Here is a 20587-nt window from a genome sequence, read left to right on the forward strand (position 1 = left end):
TGAATGGACCTTAGGGGAAACCCATCCCCCCCTCTCCAGGATGCGGTTGCAAACGTCAATCATCGACGAACTCTGCTCCAGCCAATGGGAGCTCGAGGTGAAGATGATGAGCCGACCAATGGGCATTTGGATTAACCGTGACGTCATTACAGTTGAACCAATCAGCGTCTACCTTATTGAGACTTGCGTATGAAGCACGCGCCTTCACTTCCTTCTTCACTTGCTGCGATTTTTACCCTGAAGAGTGCAGCACGAAACACTTCGGTCACTATTATGTCATGTTTGTTTGTATCCACATATATTTTTATATATATATATATATATATATATATATATATATATATATATATATATATATATATATATATATATATATATATATAAATTAATGGGGGAATTTAACATCTACCAGTGCATCTTTATGACACTTACATTGACAGTCATATACATTGAAAGTGAAGAGAGCATTTCAGGGAAGATTACCAGCCTCTCGTGTTCCTGCTTTCAAGACAATAAAGGCATTGATGTGAAAGCTTAAAGATACTATGCCTGTTGTTGGCTTTTTGGTTGGGGTGTTGGGCTTTGGATCCTAGGGTCCTGAGTTCAAATCCCTCTCAGCTGTTGAATTGATACCAGGTGGGGTTAACTCGACCTGTCATCCTTCCGAGGTCAGCAAAATGAGTGCCAGCATGCTGGTATACTGTGTTGGAGTGGCAACCCATCCAGGATTATGCCCAATAGCCGAGGACACTGCTTAAGCAGCTCCAACGCTTTGCACAGAGTATGGTCCCAATCTCCTTAAAGATACTGGCTCATTACAAAACGCTATTAAGGGCTGCTCAGGACGGCATGGTTGTTTGTGTCCCAGAGACTATTGAAATTGTACGGCAACGCATGGAGAGAAGTCCATGCAAGTCAACAAGATCATTCTCAGCTGCAACAGGAATCGGTCGCATATGTGTGCACCAAATACTAAAGGAAGTCATTTGGCATTTTCCGTACACTTAATGAAAATAATCACAGAAGACAGGATGAATTTTGTAAATGCTTATCTGAAACACTGGAAAATGAAGACCTCAGTATCGATGACATCATTTTCTCTGAGTGCCATATTTACATTGATAGGATGATTAATAAACAGAATTGCAGATTTTGGGGATCAGAAAAACCACAAGAAAATGAAGAAGCATCGTTTCACTCTCTGAAAATCACCTTCTGGTATGGATTGAATTTGTCATGAATCTATGGTCTCTATCTCTTTTGAAGACCCTCACATCGAAATGGCAGTAACTGACGTCAGTTCATTATCATCACATGCTGAAGACGTACCTGTGGAACAGGGTGAGAAATAATGAAAATATGTGGTTTCAATAAGATGGAGTCACATCCCACACCTCTACTTAATGTGTCATTTGGGTGAGGGAGAAATTTCCGAATCACCTTATCAGTCACAGAACTGAATTCAGGTTGCCCCCTCCCCCACCAAACCCACCCCCAGATCCCCTGACTTGTCACTGCTGGATGGGGACAAGTCAAGGAGGGAGTCTTCAGTTGAAACCAACCACTATTACTGGTTTTAAAAATAGTTATAAGAATTATCTCGAGTTATTTAAGACACCCTTCAGAAAGTGATGCATGACCTGTTGCTGCATATATGACGATGTATATAACAGAATGTGAGGGGGGGGGTCATTTTGAGCACTTGATTTAAGTTTTGAAACTTGAGGACTGCAAAAGCATTTTTGCATTAAAAAAAATAAAAATTCATAACCTAACACCAATTCTGTGTTGTAGTGTAATGAAAACGATAGTCATCATGAGTGTGTGTTCGGGGGGACATAGGGGGCGGGGGGGGATGCATTGAAACATACGAGTCTGTCAGAAAAAAGGTGTTGGAATTTGGTTGTTGTACTCAGGGTGTGCGTCGGAGTGTTGTGCTAAGTTGGGATGGCAACCTCCAACTTCATGCCACCTCCCCTACCCCCTTGCATAGGGAGCTGATGCTTCTCGTGACTTTAATCTCATCTGCTTGGCTTACAAAATTTAGCGATTAAAAAAAGATCAGAAATGGTCCATTTTGTGTTGTTGACATTTCTGGCCTCGCGTGTTTTGCTTTTAGTCGAAGGAGTTGTGCCCTTATCTCTTGTCATGGAAGTTGACCATAACAGCAACCGGAACAACAGTAATGGGACTGCACTCATGCCTAGTATCTCCCCACGCAAAGCATCCGAATTGCGAATACAAGATGGCCCCAAAGGAGTAGCCAACTCGTACTTGGACAGGTGCGTATGGTGATGGGGTCTGTTTGTTGTCCTTGTGCAACAAAGGAAAATGAGTGAAAGTGATGTCTTTTTTTTTTTTCTTTTTTTTTCTGGTTTTAGCATCCAGAATTTAACCTTTAATCTTGAGTCAATGATTTGAGTTTGTTTTTTTTATTCGTTTTAATGCTTTCATTGCTTTTACCTTTTCCAAGCAAGGATCCTGCATATTTAATTATTTTCTTTTGGTGATGGTTCTTTTTTGAAATGTTTTCTGCACAACTTGCTCTGCCATAAATATATTCTCATTGCTCTTGTACTTTTTTTAATTTTAATTTTTAATTTTTTTAACCAACTCCAATATTATTTCAACTTGTCATGTTCTCGGAGGTTGTGGACATCCATAGGGTGCGCTGAGACGACCACATATGAAACAACAACAAGATAGGCATCTCTGAGTCATGGATTCTGAGCTGTTTGAGAAAATGTACTGGTTTTAGGTTCCATAAGAATAATAATTGTATCGCTACCCAATCCAATTGATCAAAGCATAACATTGCACCAAAATGCAGAAATTATCATTTTGATAATATCTTTAGCTCACCTGGACTTTAGTCCGGTGAGCTTGTGCGATGGAGCGGTCAGTCAGTCAGTCTGTAAACATTTCAGTCATCGCTTGAACCAAACGCAGGGTTTTGATGAAACTTGGCCACAAGCTTCATATCTGATGCCGAACGAAGGTGCATTGACCGCATCAAAAATCTGCGCTCATTGAGGGGTGTACGGGGTGGGGGAGGGGGAGGGGGAGTTTGAACCCCCAAAATACAGTAGGTATTTCCTCTCTTCTCCATAACTACACACACAATTTCGATGAAACTTGACCACAATGTTCACGGCATTAAAATATCATGGTCTGGAGGGGGATCTGCAGGGGGTTTGAGTGACTGTTGCTCCTGATCTAGGTGAGCTTTAGGACTCGCGGTCTTATTTATATATTTCCTGACTTGCATTGTCTGCATTCTCAAGGCAGCTTTGTGTCGACCATTTTGCTTGACACAGCACAAGCTCAGGTTTGTGGTTTTTTTTCTGGCAGATGTCCGTCAACCGCATCAAGACGAGACGAGACTCTTTCAAACACAGATTCAGATGAAAAAAAACAGTGTAATGGTGCTTTCAGTGTTGCTGTCCTTGATTTATTGTTTCACTTAAATTACGAGTTTGTGTAATGTTTTTATTTGCATGGTATACTCAAAGGGGAGAGGTGAACGCTATAAAAAGGGCAGATAGCATTTTGACAAATCGCTTAATAGAGAATGAGTTTTTGTGTGAAGACTGAAAGAAGAGCTATTTTGATGTTCTTAGAGTGGGAATAGATAGCAATGGTAATTGGAAGAAATGCCTCATTTGCAAAATAACAAGGCAGCCTGGTGAAACCTGAGCATTAAATCCCACATAACATGATCTGCATATGCGCACCCCCTTATACTCTTTGTTGACGTATTTTGGATTATATTGATTATTTTGTTATCAGAACCATTTTAACACCCCATGTATATTTCATGCCTTGACTTGCGTATTATTTTCCCCTTGCATTTAAATTTGAACAGCATTTAACTTCCTTCAAAGTGACATTATTAATCCATTATTGATCAGATTCCCAGTTAGCTCATGCTCTTGTGAGCCTATCTTTTCCCACCGCCTAATGTCAGTACTTCACCTGCCATAGGCGTGTTTTCCAGACATCCCAGGCGAGAGTCATTTGGAATGGTGAATGGGCACCGGTAGCATTTTGACCGACCGGATGTGCTCTCCACTCAAAACGCTCCAAATGAGTCAGATGTCAAACTAGTTATTTTAGTCACATGCTTCCATCTGTACCGTCTGCCGTGATATTTACTGAAAAAAAATTGTGGCTGCCGCATCAACTTATTTCTTGCTTTAAAACAATGCCAGGAATTTATTTAGTTATTTGTTACTTGCAAAATGGAAGATTTTTCAAGTATATTGATCAGTTGATTTTGTTATTCTGTCTATCTATCAGTCAATCGCCTATAGGTCACAATTATAAACCGATAGTCATGAAACTTTACCGAGTTGTAGAGGTAGTCTCAACTGAGAAGCCTATTGATTTTAAGGTCAAACATCATCTTGAGGTCACATTTCTAAAATCCTCAATTTTCATCCGATTGACTTGAAATTTGAAGAAGATTTGCGTATTTGGTCATTGAATCTGCCAATATACTTGTGAACCACCAATTATTTTTAGGTCAGATTTGTTTAATGGATTTTGCAAGTATCGTGCTCTGCACGACGACGACTTCTTGTTTTAATTATCCTCACCTTATATATCCAGTAAACCTTCAAATATTGTGGGTTCTAATATCACGGGTTCGGCCAATCACGGGCAACCTATTTAGTTATCGTGGTTTTTGAGCTGAAATGAGTCTTTGTTTCCTTGTGTAAGATTACCTCCCATTATGAGTCTTCTGTTATTTCTTGCACACCGTTAATTTTAGTAATCCTATTTTTCTATTTTTTTGTGTACCATTAATAACAAGTGGTGCCAGGCACAACAAATCCCGCCCATTTAAGGCATAAAGTTATTTTGGGTATCAAATTTAAATTTGATATTTCCTTAACCTGAATGTTGATTATAAGGAATAGAATAAGGAATATTTTAGTCTTAGTTTGAAGTCAATTAAACCATTTTTGACGAAGTTATGAGTGAAAAAGATTTTGACCTTTTCGTGACCTAACCTTGACCTTTGACCTAATTGGACCCAAAAGTTAATGGGGTCGTCCGAGGTTCATTACCCACCTGTGGATACAATTTGACAGTGTTTGAGCCAGCTGTTTTCCCGTAAAGTTGTATTTTCGTAACTATGTTTTAGTTTTAATGGAAAATTTGTAATTTTGACCGATGACCATGACCTCCAAAACTTCGGACCCTACCTATCTTCACAAATATGCATTTTTGAGTCCCCGGACTCTGTATAGAATTGATTGATGAATTTTGTGTGGACAGTGGCGTGAAAACGGGAAAGCAGGGGGGCCGAAAAACACCTCAATAGATAGGTTATGAGCTGTAGTTGTGCACCTTGACACTGGTTTTTTTAACAGACATGAAGATGCGAGGAAAAAACGGTGTTTTTAATCGCGCGAATATATTATATTGCAAGACGCCAACCATGATGACGCTGCTAAACATCGACTCGCCTAGCGGCAGCACCTTCCGCTGTGTATCTATTCATGGATCCACCTGGTGGTCCTAGGGGACTCATATGTTCAAAAGAACATACCCTTATATTTCACTGTAGGAATGGGTAGGATTATAAGTGACAAATAGAATAAGGTTCACTATAAGCTTAGTTTGATGTAAATCAGATCATTTTTGACGAAGTTATGAGCGAAAAACGATTTTGATCTTTTTGTGACCTTGACCTTGACCTTTGATCCAATTGGACCCAAAAGTTAATGGGGTCATTCAAGGTTCATTGCCCACCTGTGGATTAAATTTGATAGTATTTGCTAAAGCCGTTTTGCCGTAAAGTTGCTAACAGACAGACAGACAAACAAACAGGCAAACAAACCGGATGATTACAATATCCCGCTCCCTCCCTCCGGGATGGGGCGGGATAACAAGCAAGTGTTGCCGCAAATGCTTCCCAAAGTGTCTCGTGCATCACTCATAATGACACCCAAGCACAAAGTGATGGACAAAAGTGATTCTAGTGCAGAAAGGCAGAGAAAAGTGATTACATTGTGAGGCAAAGATTACCTTCTGGAGGGTGGATGAGGTGGGTTGGGAGGGGGAGGGGTGGTTCGGACCTGCAGAACGATATATAAAACAGGAAAGATGTCGTGCACAGCATGATACTTGTGAAATCCATCGAACAAATTTGTCCTTAAAAATAATTGGTTGAATTCAATGACCACATGCGAATCCTATTCAAATTTATCATTAATCGGATGAAAATTTATTATTTTAGAAATCTGACAGTTGTTGACCTTTGGTCTTTGTTGGCCTTTTGACCTCAATCGGCTTCTTGCTTATGACCAGCTCTACCATTTTGTAAAGATCAGTTTAAAATTTTGACCTGCAGGCGATTAACATTGACATCGACAAACAGACAGACAGATAATCACAGACCACACCAACCAATATACTTGTGAATCTTCAATTTTGCAAGTAATAAACATACCAACAGATTATATATGAAGATTAATAGGGGGATGAAGAGTAGGGGCTTTAGACACATTGCAGAAGGGAGGGATCGCATTTTATTTATTTCTTAACGTTTAGTATGCTTCAACCTCAGCAGGAGACTTCATTGTAAAGCTGATTTATATTTATTATCTTGCCAAAACGAAGTTTTTGCAAGATATGTTAGTCAGCTTGTATGTTTTTTGTTGTTGTTGTTGTTGTTATTGTTGTTGTTGTTGTTGTTGTTGTTGTTGTTGTTGTTGTTGTTTGTTTGTTTGTTTGTTTGTTTGTTTGTCTGTAATCACATAAAAAAATTCTGCAGAGCACAGTTATCATTGGAAATTTTCGTAACTTCACATATCAGAGGCCTATAGAGGTCCCTTTCAGCGCATAAAAATTTGAAGGTCAAGGTCAAAGGTCAAGGTCACTTTGTCGCAAATCAGGGGAGTCGACGAAACCCTTATTTTTTGAGTAATTTTGATCGGATCGTCTACAAACTTCATGGGAATATAGTTCATGGTCTGGCGCTCAGCTGATTAATTTTTGGTGGCGATTGGCCTTGACCTTCATGGTTAACGCCTAAGGTCAAAGATATTTGACCCCAAGGTCAAATTTTCAAGTTTTAGGAACCATATCGTGTAGTACCTCAAATTGAACACCTCGATGAGTGCTTTCTGGACATGTCAAGCTTGAGACATTATGACGTCATTTGGTGACGTTATGAGGCAAACGCATATTTTTCATGGTTACTCTGTAGAACGATTCTCATCGGAATCTCTTGTAGGCAGATATTCCTTAAGGAGTCGCTCCTGGTGGAGAGCAGCTCTGTTCACCTCAGTGTGACCTTAAAGAAGTCACACGTGGTCACCTTTTGGCAAGGTTTATTTTAGATGTTTATAACCCTCGCCGAAAGAGAGGGTATTGCGTTTGGGTCTGTTCATGTGTCTGTCTGTCTGTCTGTCTTTCCACAGAACTTTTGTGTTTTTCTGCGCAACTGCTTGTTGGATTGAGACGAAATTTTCACCATCGGTGCGACGACTCGTGTAGAATGTTTTAATCATAATTATGACATCATTGGTCAAGTGGTGTTTCAGCCATGTTGGCAAAATGGAAAAAACTTTGGACCTCTATCTCTGAAACCGCACCAAGGAAAAAATTGAAACATGGCAAGTGTTCCTCATGGGGAATAAGTGATATTTTTTTAAAATGACGTTATAGGTGCCATTGAATATATATATTTTTTTGTGGTCACCACACTTCTGGAAGGACATAGATACCGTCGAGAGGGTTCAGCACAGGGCTTCTAGATTGATTCTGGACCTAATTAGACTCAGAGCTATGAGGAGTGGCTGAAGGAGACAGGGCTTTATTCACTAGAAAGGAGATGGTTAGGAGGAGATATGATAGAGATGTTAAAGACAATGAAAGGTATAGATAAAATAAGTACAGATGAATTATTCAACAGAGTAGACAGTGATAGGACCAGGGTCCATAGCCTGAGAGTAAAGAAGAGGAGAGTTAAGATGGTAGTAAGGTTAGGGACTTTTGCTCAGAGAGTAGTTAATGCATGGAATGGCCTCCCTGGAAAGGTATTGGCAGCAGAAACAGTGGATAAGTTTACATTGGTATTAGATAGGTACCTTGAAGTTATGGAGATAGAGGGGTACAGGGATGTTGACAGGACTTTGAGGTAGTTTGAGAATTGATGGGTGATTGTGTTCATGTGTACGGAGTGCTGTTGGTGGGGGTCTTGTCAAGGGGTGTTGTGTGGTTGTTGATGTATCTTTTTCACCAAGCCCATGCCCCCTCCCCTGAGGGGAAGAAGAAAACAAAAAAAAATACAAAAACTTTAAATATATATAATAAAATAATATAAAATAAAATAAATTTTTATTTTATTATATTTTATTTTGATGAATTAAAATAATTTTTTTTTTGCTTTTTCTTCCTTGGATCTTTTGTCTAAATTTGTATGGTGTTTGTACAGGCATGAATGGGATGAATGGCCTCCACCTGTTACATTTCCTTGCATTTTGTTATGACGTCATAATTGCATATGTAGAACTCGACATCTGATCAGTGTGAAAAATTTTGAGGGTCATCTAGGGATAAAATGGTCCACAGGAAAAGATGTGATGACGTCATTGGTCATGTGATTTGGCGGCAATGTTTTTTTTTTTAAGAAAACCTTCAAAAATATTCTTCTCTGAAGAGGCTGGAGAAATCGAGGTGAAACTTTACACATATAACCACCTATCGATGAGGTACAAAAGGTTCGCACATGTGATGTCATTGGTCACATGGTTTGGCAGCCAGTTTGGATTTGCCCGAAAACCTATAAAATCTTCTCCAGAACGGCTGGACAGATCGAGAGGCACTTTACACAAATGCTCCCAAAGCCATGGGTCTATGTTTGTTGAGGAATAATTGATAGGTCACATGATTTGGCAGCCATATTGGTTTGAAGAAAAAATATTAAATGGTCAGGGTCAGGGTCAGGTGTCCGATCAAAGCGGAGTTATATCATAGTGTGATTTCTTGGTACCCGGTCATCACTGCCAGCAGTTATAAAGTGGCAGTTCTGATTATGTCTCTTATTAATTATGGTAACACACCAGTGCACAAACACCACACAAAATACACCACAGAAAAGAAGTCCTGGTGAGGGTCTGCAATCTGATTGCTCTTTTTCTTGTTTCAATTGTGATGTGTTTATTTTTGGCTGCCATGCACCTTCTTATACATTTTCTCAAAGCCCAGGAACCTAACCCCCTTTTCCCATTGGCCCTTGGTTTTGCTTTTCACAGTTTTGGATATCACAGCACTTTTCAGGAACATAACCCCAAATGATATTTAAGGGTTTACTGTACTACTTTAATAGCCCCAATTAATCCCACTTTCCTGTGGGTCTGTCGATAAATTGGCCCATCTTTGAAAACCATCTGAGGCCAGATGTTGACAAGAGCTGGTTAGGGCAGGAGTTTGTAATGTGTTTTGGGTGCCTGTGATGATTGTCAAACTCCTGAAAGAATGCTGAAATCTTTAATGTCTACCAACCAAAACTATCGAGGCAGGTCCCAAGCTTAACGTTCATCTGAGGGATGGTGGCCTTTGTGATTCAATGCTCTGTGTATGAAGCACCAGTCTGACAGTGTTGTAGTCAGGCTTAAAACCAAACCCAGACGAATGAACTTGAAGTTAACACTCTACCTGTGCAACATCCTGACAGACTAAATTTTCCAATTGAAACCATGGGGTGAAACAAATGCAGTTTTGGTGAATTCCACACTGTCAGCCATGTCACGCGTTTGAAAGTTAAAAACAAAAAAGACAGAAGGTCAAAGTTCAAAATTAAACTTTGTGATGTCTTGTAAATAAAACCTTATTTTATTTGCCTAAATGTTACTTGGCATATTGGTCTATTGTACAATGGGATTTTCTTTCAGTTAAATAGCTTTTTGTCAATGCAGTGTGTGAAAATGTTATCACCTTTACGGAGCAGCAACTTGCTCACACCACAATGCTTTGTTTGAATTAGGCAGTTGAAAGTGACACTGCAGTTGGTCTCTGCCCAAGGTGCATACCTCCCCGCATGCTATCAGAAATGTCATGCAAAACGCTGTGATAATCCCGGCTAACTTTTCATTCTGGCTTTTATCTTATTTGGTTACTTTCTGTGTGTTGCATTATTGCATGACTTTATCCTCTGAGAGTACCTTCTCATTATCCCAGGCCAGATTTATCTCTAAATCCAGGATGATTTAAAATCAAATATGTTGATTAAATATTTGAGAAACAGTCATGCATTGTATTATTTTCGCAGTTGTTTAAAAGTTGCATTTGCTAGCTTGTGTGCACTCGATGTGAATGTTAAAATATTTTCTGAATTTTCTCAGTGTATCCATTTGATTTTGTCTTTTGATCATCTTATTTTTGTTCCTGTTTTGTGTATTTTTTTTGTGCAGTGGTGTTGGCTTAACAGTTAAGGTGGCTGCATTAAGATCTTAGGGTCCTTAAGTTTGAGTCTTTGTCATGCTGTTAAATAACACTAGGTGGGTTGATGCAACCTGTCATCCTTCCAAGGTTGACAACATGAGTACAAGCTCACTGGAAACAGGGGGCACATGGTGCCATAGATACATGAAGGTGTACTAGATGAAAATGTTTGTGATGGCTAAAACAACAATCAAATCGGTATCTCATTTCAGCACTTAATTCTTGATGAGATGCCCTGTTTAAATGCCATATTCTGTTAATTTGTCCATTGTCTCCTCATGTCCTTGGAATTGATGTGAAAGTCCTGAAATGTTGATGGGAAGGAGTGGTAACCATCCACCCTTGTGTATTGGTGTTAATGTAAATACTTCCATGTGTGCATGTATCCTGTACTTTGTGACTGCTTTGTCTGTGGGCCATTTTATATTGGATGTTGACAAGGATACCACAAGTTCATTAGATTTCATTTCCCTTCTTCCTTACCCCTTTTATTTTATTCAATGCAACCACTATCTGCTTTGCCTTGGGGGCAACATGCACAGGTAGGGGACAAAAAAAAAATTGAAACACCAATGTAAAGTCACTTGATAGCATGATGGGTCTTCAAGTGCAGCCATTATGGCCTGTATGTGCCATGGCAACAGAGTCCACTCGCGTGTGGCATTCTGCAGGAGGGTTTGGGCATCATTCTTCCACGAGAAAGTCAATCAACTCGCACCTGTGTGGTGAAGGTGGAAAATGCTGTCTCAGGTGTCGTCCAATAATATCCCATAAATGCCTCATTGGGTTCAGATCTGGTGACTTAAAAGGCAATGACATATGGATAACATCAGTGTCATGCTCATCAAACCATTGGTCGACCATATGTGCTCTGTGGATGAGGACATTGGGTGGGGGGTGGGGGTCTCCTCTTGCAGCCATGCCAGCCATAATTATAGGCAACCAGGCATACGCAGCATATTTTTATACATGACCCTAAGCATGCTGGGATGTTATTTGCTTAAGGCCCTGTCACACCTTGACGTTTTAGCCAGCGTATGGCAAGGTATGAAAATATATGTAAAACGCTGGCGTACGCTGAACTATTGATGTTTTTCCAGTTTTGGACGTATTCATAACGAGTTGGACGTATGCATAACGTATTAGTAACGTACACAGAACGTTTCAATAACATATAGATAACTTATATCGACGAATGCTGAGCGTGTTGTCGGCGTTCACAACCTATGCCCAACAATAGTCTAACTTATGCATAGCGCGGCATCGTATCACCGACGATCACGTGGTGTAGCCTATTAAAAGGCTGCGGTTTGACGATTCAAATCATAACCGCACTAGACATCGAAGTGTCAAGCCGCTGTCACACCTTGACGTTTTAGCCAGCGTATGCCGACGTATGAAAAATTTGCTGAATACGCTGGCACACGTCGAATATGTTATGGGTAAGTTTCGTGTACGTTAAGAGCACGCTGAAGCACGCTGGCATACGTCGTAGTATGCCGACAAATTTTAAGCATGTTGAAAATTTTTCGACGTATGCCAGCGTATGACGCACACGTTCCGCATACGCTGGCCATAAGTTGTTGGCACGTAATGCGAAAGTTGACACACGTCGAAACACGTTACTTGTAAGTTACTCATAAGTCGAAACGCGTCGAGGTAATGTTTAGCTTACCCGAAACTTATTTCTAACCTTTGAGTAACGTGCTTTGAACCTATGAGTAACGTGTTTTGAACCTATGTGTAACGTATCTCCAACGCATATTGACGTATGTAGATGTATTTGACGTCTTCCGGACGACCACAGAACTTACTGAACGTGTTACTAACTTACAGCTGGCGTATTGGCAGCGTTTAGGAGAATTGGTATATAAAAATGGGATTCACACAGGAGGAACCCGTCAGGGTTCCAGACTCCATGGTTTTTTTATTTTTATTTTTTTCTTCGGCATGACAGTGATGTTGCCACTTCGATTTCCAGTGCGGTTATGATTTAAATCATTGAGTGGCAGCCTATTAATTATATTATATGAAAACCATACTAGAAATCGAAGTGTCAACATCACCGTCATGCCGAAGAAAAAAAAAATGGAGTCTGGAATGCTGATGCTAAACATTACCTCGACGTGTTTCGACTTATGAATAACTTACAAGTAACGTGTGTCGACTTGTGTCAACGATCGCGTAACGTGCCTACAACTCATGGCCAGCGTATGCGGAACGTGTGAGTCATACGCTGGCATACGTCGAAAAATTTCAAGCATGTTAAAATTTGTCGACGAGCTCGGCGTACTACGACGTATGCCAGCGTGCTCTTAACGTATACAAAACTTACCCATAGCGTATTCAACGTGTGCCAGCGTTTTAGACAAATTTTTCATACGTCGGCATATGCTGGCTAAATCGTCAAAGTGTGACAGGGCCTTTACATGGGTCACACCTGTTTGGAAGCCATTGCTTGGTGTCCCTCATTTACCCAGGTTTTTCCATTTTTTTTTTTGTCCACTACCTGTAGCGATACCAGCTGCGTTGGTTTGTCTGGATTAGCTGTTTAAAATAAATAAATGAATTCAACTGGACTGTTTAAAAATAAATATATGTATTATTTTTTTCGTTTTTGGCAAATGTGTCATTCTTAAAATGATTGTCCACCTCGTATTGTATTTGAAAAGGCTTAAAAGTCCATAATTAATATAATAATTGTACCTCTTTATTTGACCGTCATTGTCCTAGACTGATGTATAATTTTAATTATTTTCACCTCATAAATATAATTTTGTTTTGGAAGTATGAACAGCAATATGCATAGTTTTGGTTTGTGGTCATTTAACATTTCAAAAAAGTTAAACTGTTCCTACATCCCTGAATGACTTTAGTTTGTACATCTCACTTTGTCACCTCTGTTTATTTTTCAGTTTGGAATCGCCACCAACATCCGTGAACCACCCAGACACTGCCGTGGTAGCAACGGTGGTTACCGAGCGGAGTGCACCAATGGATGTGGCTTACTCCTCGGTATTGGAGACAGTTTCCACAGCAGCTTCGCCATGCCGGATTCCTGCAGTCACGTGCTCATTTTCTGTGAAAGATGATCCACAATCTGTACCGTCGTACGATGAAAAACTGGAAGTTGATGGCCGATTGCCCGAAGGTTTTGAGCCAATCGTCGCTACATCAACACCTCTGCAATTCAGCGCACCCCCAAAGCAGTTGGTACTGAGAAAAGACAAACTAGAAGGGTGTACAGAGCCAGCATTTAACTTGACTCCACAGGAGGCGCCATTCGAGCGAGCCTCGCCTGCAATGCTTTCTTCAGTTTCCGAAGGTTCTATGTTAGCCCCACCTTATGTGCAGTTGCGTCCACCACCTGAAATTTCCATTTGCAAGTCCCAAAGTGTAGATGAACCTGGAAGTAAAACAGTCAAACAAACAATTCATAGAAGCTCTTCTGCCCCACTGCTTGATGAAGAGGAAACCTCACAAGCACCATTCTCTTTTCCACCTTCTCTCCCAGCTAAGCGAATGCTCTACCACTTTGATTCAGACTTTACGCCAAGCCCATCTGTTCCAATTAAACCCCAGCCATTACTTCGGCCACAGTACTGTCCTCCTCCTGCCCGTACTGCCCTCGTCCATGCTAAAATGGAGACCGAGATGGTGCGCCACCAACTTCCTTCCTTTACCAATGCCCCAACTCCTGCCTCTCCTAAGTCGCCATCTTTTCCGAGTCGCCATGCTTCCTTATCATCTGTCCCACGGTCACCACTTCCAGGACATGTACGCTCTGTTGACATACCCCCAGAGATGGATGCTGTAGTGTACAACACTCGCAATCCACATTTACATGGGCATTCAGAAAGGTCTAATGCCAACTCAGCAGCTGGGGTGCGTATGGGTATGATGATGAGGCCCCGTGCCTCTGAAAGTGACTACTTGTCTCCACGTGAGATCGCCACACTTGGACGTGGTACAAGTGCTGGGTCAGCCGTTCTTGGCAAGCCACACTACAGCCGCAGCTACACACTGGATACAGGTTCCATTGGACAGGTGAGCTTGCTCTTTGATGCCAACTATTATTGCTGTAATTATTAATCATGTAATTATTGCCAACACATTTTTTCATTATTATTGGTACTGTAGAACCTCTTATCTGGAATGGTCGTGACTAAAAGTTGATTGTGTTCAAAGACCAGTTCTTATTGGGAAACATGGCCTTTAACTTCTTCGCACCATAGCCATTTTCTTGCCCAATAACTTTGATGACAACCTTCTCTTCATTCGTTAATGGCTTCATTGGCAATGTGGGATAAATTAAAATGGACACGAGATGCAAACCTTTCATTATGATCATGCAACAGATTAATCACTGATCACTGATGGCTGGGGGTCTGGGGTCTGTCTGAGCACCACAAAATGATGGTGCAATGAAGCTTGAAGAGGTAATCTGAGCATATTTTGACTCTTTAAAAAACTCTAGTTTTTAACGGGTCCAGCCAGCTAATATGTTCTCTTAATGTGATGGGAAATTATGCCTCTTAGCTAACGATATGACCCTTTAAGGATGTGATTGCTTCATCAAAGTTATGCAACCTGAACAACATTTTAAAGGAATGCAGAAGAATGCAGATAAATAAACACAAAACGATAAGTATTCTTGATATTCTTCAGCAGGCAGTTGCAAGTTGAATGCTTCGAGCATTAATATTTTCTTTCCAAAGATAGTGAAAGTTGTGCATCAACTGTCTCAACAATTATACCAAAGAATACTTTATACAAAATATCAGGAATTTAACGGAAAATATTTATCCCCATGATTTTTGAAAAAAAAACGGGGGAATATTGTAATCAGGTCTGTCTGTTTGTCTGTCTGTCTGTGTCTCACTATCTCCCCGAAACGATTGTGCAGAAATTCACCAAACTTGGTAGTTATGATCACCACATCGCAAGAAGGTGCAAGAGCAGTCTCATTTTTGTCCCTGCCCCCGGGGCAGGGTCTTCGAGTACCGAAAAATTCAATTACAGGAACATTTTGTAACTCGAGAGCTTGCCATCGTGAATCCCCAAGCTTCTCACCTAAAGCAAGGTTGAAAGATGGCAAAAGATTCCACCAGGGATGACCCAATTTATCAAATTTTGAGGTCCCCCCTTCCCCATTTTGACCCCTGTAACCTCAAGTCCCCACCCCCAAGGGCTTGATCCGGGGGTTAAATCCAAAATATTGTGACACGTTTTATGCAGCTTCCAATGTTGTTTGTATAAACAAAGTTTTATTAAAAACTGTTTAAAAATGTGCCTGTAATTGCATTTTTTTATATTTGACCTCACCCCAGGGCACTTTCTTGCCATATGGTGATCATAACGACCAAGTTTGGTGAATTTTTGCACAAATGTTTGGGAGGAGATAGCGTGTACGATGCATGAGGCCCAGTCAGAGACTGGCTTTGGAGGCCAACTTGGAAATGTGGTTTGCCCAAGAAAGATTACGGCTGATAATGAGACCCAGTAGTGTCAGTGGCTGAACTTCCTCAAGAAGATTGTTAAGAGAGTACATGAGATGGGCCTTTACATGACTTGTGACAGTGAGTCACCTGAACAAGCCTTGGAACTTACCAAAAGACGAGACTGGCTATGCCGACAGTTGACAGGTTGCACAGAGCATGGGGCAAGAGGAAAATCATAAGTTCGTTTGAAGGTCGCACTGTACCGTATGTTGTATTCATCAAAATTAACGATATTAAAAATATATTTTTATTGTTCAGAGTAAGCGGTGGTGAGAGCAAAAATTGACGCAGCAAATCGTCACCTGCTGCCTTCTAATGAAACTTAAGTTAAGAGGGGATTAGCAAAATAATTGACCTTCGCACTATATATTTATATATGTTGATGCACAATCAGTTTATGCTCAGTGATTGATTGACCTCTTTCCTTGCATTCTCATACTTAGGGTTACTTTCCATTGCCTGTGGGTCTTCATTCTCCTGAGGCCCATTCACTGGGGCCATGTCATGAGCCATTTAATCAATTGCTCGGTGTGGTCCCTGGACAGGAAGGTGCACACACCCACTCAGAATTGACACTGATGGCCCCGCAGCTGGGCCACACACCTCCCGACTGGCGAGAGAAGCTCATGCGCCATGTAGGCAACAAGATGCTCGAGAAGGTACTTTCAGTTCACAGGGGAACATGCAGTAAGGAATTGATGACCATTTCTCATTGTTTTTCGAGTGAAAAGAGTGGAGACAATCGGACACTGCTGTTTCTTGCTTTGAACAATTGCCTGGGTAAAGACGTTGGGTGACGGCACGACATTTTTTTTTTCTTCTTCTTTGCTGTGCGACTGACCATTGTGTTTGTGACGAACATTTCTTTGGTGCCAATGATTAGCACTTGCTTCATTAGTTTGACACTTTGCAACACAATCTCAGAAGCGAGTTTCCAAATTATTTTCAACTCTCACTTGCTTTCAATATATTTTGATTACCTACTGATTTTTCACTAATTATTGTTTTTTGCACTAACTCTGCTGTTCCATTAATCCAGTGTAAATGCCACAGTATTTTGGACAAATATTGAGGTTCTTAACTTGTCTTGCTTGTGCATGCTGCTATGATTTTCACATCAAGCAATTTACCGTTAATGATCAAGACTACTGGACAGCAAAACTCGTTTTCCTTTCCCAGCATTGTGAAAGGAACACCACCAGATTGATGTTAAAGAGCCATCAGCATCAATGTGCTGTTGTACATTTAACCATTTAAATTGATCGGAAAACAATTAGGATGGCACTGCAAACGTTTGATGGTTTTTGCTGCACCTGTAGTTGCATTTGTGTCCATCTGCTTAAAAAAAAACCAAATCCTAATCAATCTTCATCTTCCGCTGTTCTTCCCTCACTTCCTTGCTTTCTTTCTTCCTTTTTCTCCTTTGCTTTTATTTTCGCCTTTCCTATCTCCACATTCTCTTCCCCTTCCTCTCCCCCCATTGGCTCTGTCACCCTCTTATTTTTTGGCTCTGCATCACCCACTCCCCCTTGGCTCTGCATCACTTTTATCCCTTCTTGGCTGTGGGTCATTCCCCCACACCCCTCCCTGGCTCTGCGTTATTCCCCCCAACCCGCATTTGCTCTGCATCACCCCTTTCTTCCCCGTTGGCTCGCCATCAACCCCCCGCACCCCCCACCTCACTGGCTCTGGGTCACACTCCCCCCACTCCTCTATCTCCCTCATCCTCATCATGTTACGCTGCATCTCCTTCCTCCCCTTCCCCCTTCCTGTCATGTCATCCCTGTTGATTAACACCCACCCCCTGTTTCTGCTTTTGTGCTGCCTTCACCTCCCCTACCCCTTGCCACTACCTTTTCACCCACTGCAACCCCCTCACTCCTATCTGGTTCTGCCATTGTTTTTTGCTTTGCTGTATTTTTTGTACCTCTCCTCTGTCCCCCTTTGCCATTTGGCATGCCACCTGCTTTCCTACTCCTGCCGTTCAGACGGGTACACTCACTGATTCTTCGAGCACATTGCACCCATGTGGCTCAGCGGTTGTCGATGGGACTAGGATCGACATGGACATGGGTGGCCAGGGAAGCCTGACTTGGAGCACAATGGACAGGCAGGGAGTTCGGGCACATGGCCTGAGCCCCAGGTTACCGCATACAAGCGATGAGCTTTGGGTGAGTTGAGTATATATATATATATATATAAAAAACAAAACCCTCCCAAAAAACACCATCCACCAGAGTAGTAAATGTGGATGTTGATGGTCAAGATATTGGCTCTAATTATCATCCTCATCTTTTATATATGATTGGAGAGGATTGCCATTTGTCAGCTAAAAACAAGTTTGGTGGTTTAAGGGTGACATGTCATAATGGGAAAAGGGTTGGGACAAATTGTCGGTGGCTCGACACAAAACTTGCCTACGTACGTACATCCACTCCACCTTCCTTTCTGTATTCAATAACAATGAGCTGGTTTATGGTGTTGATTGAATCATTTGCACTGTCTGTCACAAAAGAAGCATTTTTACCTCCGTCACCGAAGGTGAAGGAGGTTATGTTTTCTCCCCTCTCTGTCTGTTTGTTACTTGCAAAATCGAAGATTTTTCAAGTATATTGGTCAGCCGATTTTGTCTGTCTGTCTCTGTTTGTCTGTCGGTCGTAGACAGGTCACAATTTTAAACCGATATTCACGAAACTTCACCACATGGTAGAGTTTGTCAAAAGGAAGAAGCCTATTGTTTTTAAGGGCAAAAGGTCAACATCAGCCAAAGGTCAACAACTTAGGTGGGATTTTGAAAATCCTCAATTTTCATCCAATTGACTTGAACTTTGAAGAGGATTTATAGTTCAGGTCATTGAAGTAAACCAGCCAATTATTTGGACGTTCACATCGGCCAAAAGGTCCACATAGGCCGAATTTCTAAAATTGTCAATTTTCATCCGATTGACGTGAAATTTCAAGAGGAGTTGCATATTTGATCATTGAATTAAACCACCAATTCTTTTTGAGGTCAAATTTGTTTTTTGGATTTTGTATCGTGCTCTGCACGACAGCTTCTTGTTGGGTCGCCGAACGAGGTGATCTTTATTGTCAGTAATTCTGTCTGTTTGTTTGGATGTTTGTTCGTTTGTCATCAGCATAATTGGTAGTAAACGTGGGCCGATTTTGACCAAACTCGGGTGGTAGGTACATCTTATGACCTCGTGCTTTGGAAATTGTGATGGTTGCTCGGGACGCTTTGGTTCCCTAGCAACAACCGAAAAACCTTCAAAATCGGTACCGTTCATGCCCAAGCGATCAGGTGAGTGCATCGATTATGAATGAAACTTTGCAGGTTCATGGTACTCAATGAGTACTACAACTTTGCCTCAGGACATATTGACCGATTTCGCTTAGGTCAGGGGTCAAAGGTCAATTAGTGCAAAAATAGATAATATGCGAGAGCTGGAGGTGCCTTCGCGCCAAATGCTACTCCTCCTAGGGTTATGGTCGGATGGTCATGAAAATTCACACTAATCGTCTGGAATACATTGTGCACAAACGATCGAGCCGGATTTTCGATTTAGATCTTTGTTCACCCACAGCACCCCCTCGAACTTTGGGGATTTCCGATTTCAAACTGCATTTTCGGTACTTTTCATTCAAATGGATACCGAGTAGCTATCAGTAGATGGAACTGGATGAGATTTGATATGCATAATCTTAAGGTGATTCCCTATCCGTGATATGACATCCATTTTGCTCTATATCTTATAGTTTCCATGCTCGGCGACCCATCGCCGCCTACCAGCTTGTTTGTTTGTTTGTCTATTTGTGTTCAGGATATTTCAAAATGTTGTGGACGAATTTGAATGAAATTTGGTGAAAATGTTGGGTGTGTGACAAGGAAGAATTGATTCAATTTTGGTGATGATCCAAATCCGGATCCGGATCTGATGATTTAAGTGATTATTTTCCATTGAGAGAGGGCGAAACTAATGTATATCACGATATCACAAAAAGTTTTGGACGGATTCGGATTAAATTTGGTGGACGTGTTGGGTGTGTGCAAGGAAGAATTGATTCAATTTTGGTGAAGATCCGTATCTGGATCCGGATCTGATTTTTTTTTTTTTCAGTGATTCTTCACCATTGAGAGATATGGCAAAACCGATATATAGCACAATATATCAAAAAGTTGTGGACGGATTCGGACAAAACTTGGTGCACAGGTTGGGTGTGTGGCAAGGATTAATTGATTCGATTTTGGTGAAGATCCGAATCAGGATCTGGATACGATAATTATTTAATTTTTAAAGTGATTCTTTACCATTGAGAAAAAGAATATATAATGACCGTTTTTACAGCCATTTTCCCTGCTGTGCAGGGGTTAGGCTTTTTCTTGAGGCAATGTTTTATGGCCGGATGCCCTTCCTGACGCCAACCCTGGTCGCCTCTTACGACACACAGGGATATGGTATACCTATTCTAACCGGGGCATACACCGGGACCAGTACACTGGTACTCACTTCGCCGACCTCAGATGGATGACAGGCTGAGTCAACCCCCTGGTGTTAATTCAGCAGCCAACAGGGCTTGAACTCAGGACCCTGGGATCCCAAGCCACCACCCTAACCACTAAGCCAACA

The 20587-nt window shown here is 41.2% G+C and overlaps 1 protein-coding gene across 6 annotated transcripts in view; it reads left to right on the forward strand.

The window, feature by feature from the left end:
• ERBIN (erbb2 interacting protein) overlaps window positions 1-20587 on the forward strand; it is a 261007-nt gene that overhangs the window by 224263 nt on the left and 16157 nt on the right. For 5 of the 6 annotated variants that reach the window (XM_085884469.1, XM_085884471.1, XM_085884468.1 and 2 more), the window contains 4 exons: window positions 2120-2282; window positions 13374-14505; window positions 16403-16618; window positions 17948-18130. In XM_085884469.1, the coding sequence (XP_085740595.1) occupies window positions 2120-2282; window positions 13374-14505; window positions 16403-16618; window positions 17948-18130 (1694 nt within the window). The remainder of the gene's footprint in view (window positions 1-2119; window positions 2283-13373; window positions 14506-16402; window positions 16619-17947; window positions 18131-20587) is intronic. The other variant, XM_085884470.1, reaches the window with a different exon arrangement.

This window comes from Eptatretus burgeri, chromosome 6, assembly GCF_056783735.1.
Source record: "Eptatretus burgeri isolate ZD-2024b chromosome 6, Ebu_testis_v1, whole genome shotgun sequence".
In the NCBI taxonomy this organism is placed as follows: Eukaryota; Metazoa; Chordata; class Myxini; order Myxiniformes; family Myxinidae; genus Eptatretus; species Eptatretus burgeri.